The sequence below is a fragment of the Salvia splendens genome, unplaced genomic scaffold (assembly GCF_004379255.2).
Source record: "Salvia splendens isolate huo1 unplaced genomic scaffold, SspV2 ctg1073, whole genome shotgun sequence".
Taxonomy (NCBI): Eukaryota; Viridiplantae; Streptophyta; class Magnoliopsida; order Lamiales; family Lamiaceae; genus Salvia; species Salvia splendens.
The window spans coordinates 15,556-25,378 of NW_024598618.1; the positions used below are offsets into that span (position 1 = coordinate 15,556).

Consider the following 9,823-nt stretch of genomic DNA (forward strand, 5'->3'; position numbering starts at 1 on the left):
GGTTACAGTAGGGGCATCTATAAAATTTTGCAATTCTTGGTTGAAGTTTATAGTTGGGCGGAATTATGATTTCAGTTTTTGAGCTATATGCTATCTTTCGGTGAAATTGCATTGCTGATTTGAATTTGTATTGTCGAATTGAATTCAGGTCGTGTTGCAATGTCTTCTTCTTCTTCTTCTTATTCTTCTTCTTCTTCTTCTCAATCTTTCGGTTCAAGCTTCAATTGGAATTGGCCTCATCCCGAAACTGTGAATTGTAATCACGATCTTGAGGGTGAGCTTGTGACATCTAGGACGACTGCTAACCCGGGTAGACGTTACTATTGATGCCCAATATGGAAGGTTAAAATCATGAATTTTGTTCATTTTTCCATTAATTTTGTTGGCAGAAAGATTAATGAGAAAGTATTATGTAGGAAGATGATTGCAAGTTTTTTCGATGGAGTCTATCCCCAAGCCAAGACAGTTACTTTCAGAGAGTGAAACTTGAGCGAGACCAATTCGAATTTGAACTTCGAGCCAAATCGCTACTTGAAGGTGTTCTGCAAGAGAAATTGCGCATGAAAATTGTGGAGTTTGAAGCCTTGAAGTTACAACTGGGCATGAAAACTGAAGAGTGTGACACATTGGCGCTAACAATTGGTAAAACGGCAACAACTCTCCGAATGTGACGCATTGACGCAACAATTGGTAAAAATCACAATCTTGTTCTTATGTATTGTAATTTTTCTACTGTTATAACAAAGCTATGTCGTGTTCACTCCTTCATTATCTTCTGATGTTGATTGATTACGTTTTGTTTTCATCTATGCCTGAAATCACGAATGAGGTTACTCGACTATGACTGAAATCACAAACTATGTACACCAATGAATACAAACCGACGAAGTCCTCTTTGACTTTTAAATGCCTGATGTTGATTGATTACTTTTTGTTTTCATCTATGCCTGAAATCACAAATGATGTTTCTCAACTATGACTCAAATCACATACTATGTACAAAAATGGATACAAACCGATGAAGTACTCTTTCAAATGCCTGATGTTGATTGATTACTTTTTGTTTTCATCTATGCCTGAAATCACGAATGAAGTTTCTCAAATATGACTGAAATCACATACTATGTACAAAAATGGATACAAACCGACGAAGTACTCTATCAAATGCCACCAAAATATATCATGATATCATTTCCACCAAAATACTAGAGTAATTTGTTACAAACTAGTCCGTCACATACATAACATACATATCATATCATCACTGCCATCAAAATATATCAACACTGCCAGAAAATATTGTTCACCCATCCCAAACAAACACAAAGTTTTAAGATTAAGTAAGTCACGTCAATCTTGATCACCGCAGCGGCCGCTTCGCTGAGGCTGAGTCCGGGTCCGAGTCCTTGATACCGGATCCGAAACATTAGGCTGCAACAATTAATAGTATAGTAAGTATATATGGGAAACACTGTGTACAAGTAGAGGATGTAGGTGCAGATGCTTATTGCATAGTACCTCTTGGCGTCGGCGATTGTTTGACGACTCAGGCAAAGTACTCTCACCATGTTCACGCGACCCGTTGTGCTGCGAAGTCTCCCCAACTTGAGAACGGGCATCTGTCCGAGGATCATTGCTGCATGTCCTCCTATTATGACCTTCTTGACCGCACCGACGACATTTCATCACGAAGGTGAGATGCAATGACTCACCTCCGTCCGCATGAAGATGAATCTGGGGCTCCTCACGTCTCAGTTTCTTCGGCCTACCACGCTGTCGCTTTGACCTCGGGGGTGCCAGTTCCACCGCACAATCAGAAGTAGTCTTGGGCCAATTGTCCACTCCATTGATGGGGTAAAGGACATTATCGTACAACATGATCATTGTTGACTTCAAATAATAGCGGGAAATGAATCGCGTCACGTCGTCACTCTTCATGTTGATTGTTGCGATAGCATTAGTGCACGGGATTCCGGTTAGCTGCCACAATCTACAGGAGCATATAAAATCGCGCATGGTGACAACATATTGGCCAGACGGCCCAGTTACTTGGTACGAAGATTGTCCGTTCCATGTAGCCCTCCACGATGAAGCCCGCGCGTACCACTTATCAACAAGCTCCTTGATAACAGGAGGGACTGCGTGATCATAGCTTTTGATCCACTGGCCTCTGATCTGAATTCTTTCCATTTGACTTGTTCGAATGTCCTCCAACATGTTGATAATTGCTTTCTCTCGAGCCAATGCAATCTTCGAATTGAATGCCTCACAAATGTTGTTGAGGAGCACATCACAACAAGTGTGTGGAGAGAAAAATGCCTTGACCCACTTTTCTTTGCGAGCAACTCGAGAAAGCCACTGATGTTTGGGGATACTCGGTCTGCAAAGCATCTATCTTGTCCACATAATGTTTGAGGGTGGTACTCGAGGCAATCTCCCATAACTGGTCTTTGAAATTTTCTCTGACAAATCTCTTCTTGAAATTGTTGTATATGTGCTGAACACAGAAGTGATGCTCGCTCTGTGGGAATTCCTCAACAATCAACTTTGCAAGGCCCTGATGCAACACAACAAAACAAAAATTACCACAAAATCACAGTTCTAGTACATAATGTATTGATCAAATCACATACCAAGTACATTATGTAATATTGAAATCACGGCAGCCATACCTTTTGTTGGTCAGACATAAACACATATCGTGGGCCATTTGCATGCAAGTTAAGGTCATCAGACAAGTACTCCACGAACCACTTCCACTGGACATAACTCTCAGCCTCAGTCACAGCCCAAGCAATCGGTCACCAGCCATTGTTGGGATCAATCCCCATTGCTGTCATGAGCTGTCCTTTGTACATCCCTCGCAAGAAACAAGGGTCGAAGAAGATAATTGGCCGACATAACTGCTTCCATCACTTTTTCAATGGTCCTAGACAGCAGTAGAACCTCAGGAATCTCGGACCTACGGCGCCAGAATCCCTCGTATTCTCATAATGTATATGTATGCTAGAATCAGGGTGCGTCCGCTTCAATTCGGCTTTGTAGTAGAACAAGTTTCTGTATTGGGTTGCCGCAGAGCCGAATATGTCGTCCAATGCGTGTTCTCTGGCCCGATATGCCTTCATCCTACCTATCTTCAGGCCAAAATCTTCATCGACACACTGTCGTATAGCTGCAAGTGGAATGTGAGGGTTGGCTTTGATCTTCTCCATATAACGCTCACCTAGCCACTTTGCCGTCAGCCACTTCGAATCCAACACCTGTGAGCATGTGTGCGCGTGATCGCGTTGCATAGTCATCACCACGTAATCCTGACCGTTGTGTATTTCGTGCTTCCTCAAGTACACATACCACTCACAGCCTTGCCCTTTACAAGTCGCACGAAGTTTGTCATCGTCATTTCTTTTCACGTGCACCCGCCTTCTGGTCATTATTGCGTACTGTCTCAACACGTCATAGAAGAAATCTCTATGCTTAAAAACATCACCAGACTTCCACAACGGAAGCTCATTACTCTCGAGCTTTAATAGGGTAAACTTTATGCCTCTCTTCTTCAAACCCTCCAAATCCTCAAGGTCATCAATATCTTGTAGCTCTTCGGCACAATTGGTTTCGGTTTGTCAAGCTCTTCAATGACCACCGGGGGTTTTTTACAAGTGTTCACAAATTTTAGAAACTCCTCCGCTTCTTCCTTTCGCTTCTTGAGCAAGGCGGCCGCCTCTGTCATCTCCACGAGATAAATGTGAACTAGCTTTGTGCTAGTAGCCGCGACTTCGAGAAAAGGGGCCAGATGTGGATCGTCAGTAATGGGCAGCAATGGACCTCCTATTTCCACGCCCATACAACCATAACTGTACCTTAGATGAACGTAATAGAACTCATAGATGATTTTCCTATTGTACCCCAATCGCAATACCATGCTGGAAAGATCTAAGAGCTCGAATTGGCGAATCCAGCAATAGTCAAAGAATGTCAATTGCCCCCCAACATACTTCTTCTGTCCATTGATTTAAGATTGACCCTCCGTGATGAAAAGTGACGGAAAACATCCCGGCACGGTCCCGTGTTAGGGTTTGTATATAGTTAGAAAAATTCCAAATTTAAACCAACAAATTTCACATATCTAGTCCTAAATCATAGTCAAAACAATTTCCCAAACGCGACGACATCAAAACAATTTCACAAAACCTCCCAATTTTCAGAGCCCTAAATCACAGTCAAAATCGCTTGCTTGGAATTTTAAATTTGAACTTACTATATTCTTCTTCTGGAACAAAGAAATCTAGCCGAGGATCGCGAATGCTCCATGTTTCTGGATCTACGTCGATTATCTCCGGTCCTTGACCCCTTCTACCGTATCTAGGTGATGCCGGAGGTGATGGTGACAAAGACGATGGCGTTGGCGGCTTCTTTTTGCGCCTTGAAGAACTACGGCCGGAGGACGCTCCAACGGAACTTCGTCTCCATTTTGGAGGCATTGATGAAAATGGCGTGAAAGGCAGCAGTGTTTTCCAAGAATGAGAAGAAAATTGTGGTGAGATAGGGTTATGCCTGAAGAAAATGATGAAGTGAAAGTGGATTGGAGGTAAATAAGAAAGAGAAGCAACCGCCCAAGTGTTTTGGCAAATTGGCAAAATTTTAGAAATTGCAATGCAGGTCTGAAGCGTCGGAAGATAATAGGGGAAAAAAGACATGCTTTTCTGTCACATCAATTGCTTTTCGCCATCACGTCAACAGGTCAAGCAGCAGCCAATGCAGTGGCGGCCATACAAAAGGGCGATTTTGCCCTTCCAAGCCCTGAGGGTGTTATGGTCCGAAAAAATACGATTTGTGATTATATATTTTATTAGATACTTGTGATGAGATTTTTAAATGTTAGGGGCCTCTGCTGTTACACAGCGAAAAGCTAGGGCCCTTTCGTGCAGTTCACTCTTAAAAAAATACGCGTCTATATTTATGCCTTACACTTATAAAAAGTGTATATTGTACTATCATAAAATAATAATATAAGTATTTAAGTTATTTAATAAAGATATCACTATATTTTACAGAAATAATAATCATCAATTTTTTAAAAATAGTTTTCACACTACTAACTTATTTCAACTATATATATATATATATATATATATATATATATATATATATTAGCCCATATTTATGGTGATAACCTAATAACCTATCATTCTATGGACGAAATATATCATTTTATAAAATAGAATATCATTTTATGGATTAAAAGTATCATTCTATGCATGCTGAAAAAATATCATTTTTAGTAAAATGATATTTTTGACCAATAAAATGATAGGTTATTAGGTTATCACCATAAATATGGTTATCATTTTAACGCACCCCTATATATATATATATAGGGTAGTGATCAAGATATAACTAATCTTAAGTGTATAACTAGAGAACAAATCTCAGCCACACATCTTAATACTCCAAATTAATCCTATAGCTTAAACAAACTTTCAGATTTTTTTGAAAAAAACTTGTCCAAGGGCATTTTGGGAACTCAATACATGAATGTGAATATGCCAAGTGACTGTCGGGCTCGGTTGTGACCCTCCGCCTCCCCGCCGCCGCCCACTCCGACGCCTTCTCAAACGGCTCCACCGCCGCCGTCTGTGGTGATCTCGTCGACTTCTTCGGGTCTGGCGCTGTATGCATAGTCCGTCGGTGGCTGTACCTCTACGTCGGACTCACCGGGATCAACGTCGGCACAACGCGATCAGCCCTCCAGGGGGCGCCTTATCTAGGAAGCATCAACGTACGCCGCCTCGTCCTCCAACTGCGTCAGGTGGCCGAAGCGAGGAGTGGGGATTCCGGCGGTCAGCTCTGCCCGTGTCGGACAATTTGGCGTACATGGATAGCAGCGAGTTCGATACGGTGAAATCTGATGTGAAGCCGAGTTTGACGACGTTGCAGTGGAGATGGCGGCCGAGAATGCGGGGAGATTGGGAATGGGTGCATGCTTTGGTGATGGAGGGGACGAGAAGACGGTGTCTGTGGTTAATTGGGAATGTTCCTTTAAATTATAAGTATGTAATCATTAACAAGCAATATTAATAAAATAAAAATAGTAGTAAGAGAAAAATTAGTCCTTATTTTTCATGACTTTTGAGGCCAGATTCAATTGTACCCATGATTAATCTGTAGATTATGTTATAATCATGACAGCTTGTATATTGATGGCTCTTAGAAAGTGTAACAAATTAAATGAGGTTACAAAACACATCACTCTTAGGCATGATTTTACTTCACTCTCGTTTACAAAACACATCAGAATAAGAGTGATGTGTTTTGTGAACAAGAGTGAAGTGTTTTGTGAACAAGAGTGAAGTAAAATCAGAATAAGAGTGATGTGTTTTGTGAACAAGAGTGAAGTGTTTTCTGAACAAGAGTGAAGTGTTTTGTGAACAAGAGTGAAGTAAAATCAGAATAAGAGTGATGTGTTTTGTGAACAAGAGTGAAGTAAAATCAGAATAAGAGTGATGTGTTTTGTGAATAAGAGTGAAGTGTTTTCTGAACAAGAGTGAAGTAAGATCAGAATAAGAGTGATGTGTTTTGTGAACAAGAGTGAAGTAAAATCAGAATAAGAGTGATGTGTTTTGTGAACAAGAGTGAAGTGTTTTCTGAACCAGAGTGAAGTGTTTTGTGAACAAGAGTGAAGTAAAATCAGAATAAGAGTGATGTGTTTTGTGAACAAGAGTGAAGTAAAATCAGAATAAGAGTGATGTGTTTTGTGAACAAGAGTGAAGCGTTTTCTAAACAAGAGTGAAGTAAAATCAGAATAAGAGTGATGTGTTTTGTGAACAAGAGAGAAGTAAAATCAGAATAAGAGTGATGTGTTTTGTGAACAAGAGTGAAGTATTTTCTGAACAGGAGTGAAGTGTACTCAGAAATGATGTGGAGGAATTGGCGAAGATGCCGTTTTGATGAAAAGCTGTTGTCGTTTACTCATTTTTCATTTTTTAAATCCATTTTTCTGTCCCACAAAAGCATTATTTTACTTCACTCTCGTTTACAAAACACATCACTCTTAGGCATGATTTTACTTCACTCTTGTTTACAAAACACATCACTCTTGGCATGATTTTACTTCACTCTTGTTTACAAAACACATCACTCTTGGCATGATTTTACTTCACTCTTGTTTACAAAACACATCACTCTTGGCATGATTTTACTTCACTCTTAGGCATGATTTTACTTCACTCTTGTTTACAAAATACATCACTCTTAGGCATGATTTTACTTCACTCTTGTTTACAAAACACATCACTCTTAGGCATGATTTTACTTCACTCTTGTTTACAAAACACATCACTCTTAGGCATGATTTTACTTCACTCTTGTTTACAAAATACATCACTCTTAGGCATGATTTTACTTCACTCTTGTTTACAAAACACATCACTCTTATTCTGATTTTACTTCACTCTTGTTCACAAAACACATCACTCTTATTCTGATTTTACTTCACTCTTATCATCTGCTTAAAATCCAGCTAGTCAATTGATCAAACACCTTCTAGCATCAGCATTTACAAATTTCTCTCTGATCAAATAAATAATTAAGAATGAAAATTTAGCCGAATTAGAAGAGGATGAACTTCAATTACTATTATTACAAGAATTTCCGTAGCTCAATTCGCCGTATTTATAGCTGAAACCGATCGCTGCCTTTGTTCGGGCAAATTCTAGCTTTGATGAACAGAGCTCCGAATTCTTCAATAATTCTTGAATTCACATACAACATTCAGCAACCTAAGAGTAATTAAACTCAATTTCGAGCCGGAATTCTCATACCGGATGATGATTCCGGCGAGCAGCGACTTGTCGATCACCGTCTTCAGCTTCACATTCTTCGGCCCGGTCAGCTTCTGCGCGCGCTTCGCGATCTCTGCCAGATGCTGCGGCTCCAGCTCCACCACCGACGCCACTGTCGCCACCTCCGTCTCCGACAGCCGGTTCGCGATCAGCTCGAACTCCGCCGCGATCTCCTTGATCAGATCCACTCGCTTCATGTCCGTGAAGTTAACCTTCAAATAAAGTAAAAATTTACATAATCTAATTTTTTTGTGCAATGACCATTATACCCCACATTGTTATTGTGAAGTAAATTTGTGATAGAGGGAACTAATTTCTCCTTAAATTAGAAAATTAACCCTAGCCCTTGATTTTGTTGATCTTGTGGTTGTGATTTGTTCTCTAGTTATTTGGTTAAGGGGTGTTTGCCATAGATCATTACCCTATATATATATATATATATATATATATATATATAATATATATATAGGAATGTATTCATTTTCTTTTTGTATCTTTTGTTCTTTGATCTTCTTAATCTCAGCCCCACGATTTTGTCATCAGACGGTTAGATTGGTGCCACGTGTCATTTAATAATGCAGATTTTCAGTTGAATAATGCACACCGACTAATAATGCACCATTATAGTGTAATAATGCGAATTTTCAGTTGAATAATCACACCGACTAATAATGCACCATTATAGTGTAATAATTCAGATCATCTAGACCGTTGATGAATGAGATCTAACGGCCCATATTAAGAAAAATAAATGATCTAAGGAATGAATAGGAGAATAACGCTCCCACATATATATATATATCTTTGCCATATAATTTTAGAAGAATTATTATTTGTTTAAAATAAATTTATAAATAAAAAGTACCGCAATTTAGGTGAATACTGGTATTATTTTTAAGTTAAACCATATTTTACGTTAAATACCAAAATTTGTTTTACTTATATAATCAGTATTTTTTAATAAAATTAGTTTATAAAATTACGTGTGTGATTTTATAATCATAGAATTGTAACACACATGATAAGTGTAAGTATAAGAGTCTTTTTATGGCATTTATTTTGATATGTAATATAAGTATTTGATATAAATGCTGCAAAAGGATGGTGTGGCGATAGAATATTTGTGATGTCACCTTCTGTAAAGTGCCATAAGTAAAGTGTAAGGATATCCCATTTTTCTAGTAGTATACTAATGTGGATTTCGGGTGTGCACCACCGATCCCCATCACCAACAACAGACATTTCACCTTTAGCTTATGGGGTTGATATGTTAGCATCAGGTAGATAGCAATATATCATTCGTAAGGTGGCTCGAAATTGTTGTTAGAAAAAAAAATTAAAAGGACACAAGTCTGTTTATTCGGTTTGCATAATCAAATGTACTAATAAGGAAATATATCTTCTTCATATATGTTTATTTCTCACACGATACATGATACATGATACATGGTACACATATACACATAACAGTACTATTGTATAGGAAATATGAGACAGAGAATTGAAGTATGCAATGTACATACAATTATTTAGTTACTTTATTATGAGACGTTGCACATGGAATTAATTATAGGAACTTGGAATATGGTCTCTAATTTGTTGGAGTCTAACCAACAGTAGGAACACTCTCAACTATTCCCTTAGAGTCCACAAACACCAAAACTCGATCACAAAGGATAGCCGTAACGTAATTATCACCCGGTTTGATTACAACTGCATCAACCGAAGGGTTTTCCTTTTCGATAGTAGCCACAGCGGTGTCTCCGGCCACCCCTACGAGCTCCGGCCATGAGCTCTTGCCAACATCTGCATCGAAATATCAAGTCATTTAGGTCTACAGTTATTATCTCAAAACACGAATATGATGCAATTACAATATATTAAGAACGTTATAATAATACTCACTTCGTCCCTCTATAGTAGATGTGTTTCTTTTCGACAAGGAATTTAATAAATTGTGTTAAAATGAGTTAAGTGCAGAGATA

General features: G+C 38.9%; 1 protein-coding gene across 1 annotated transcript; it reads right to left on the reverse strand.

Annotated features, from left to right (window-relative positions):
- Nucleotides 1–1,350: 1,350 nt before the first annotated feature.
- Nucleotides 1,351–3,431, reverse strand: LOC121788549. The gene is made up of 5 exons (XM_042187198.1): nucleotides 2,967–3,431; nucleotides 2,673–2,759; nucleotides 2,330–2,557; nucleotides 1,519–2,250; nucleotides 1,351–1,431 (listed from the first exon to the last, which is right to left on the reverse strand). Exons 1-5 carry the CDS (start codon nucleotides 3,429–3,431, stop codon nucleotides 1,351–1,353), a joined length of 1,593 nt encoding a protein of 530 aa, XP_042043132.1.
- Between the last annotated feature and the right edge of the window lie 6,392 nt (nucleotides 3,432–9,823).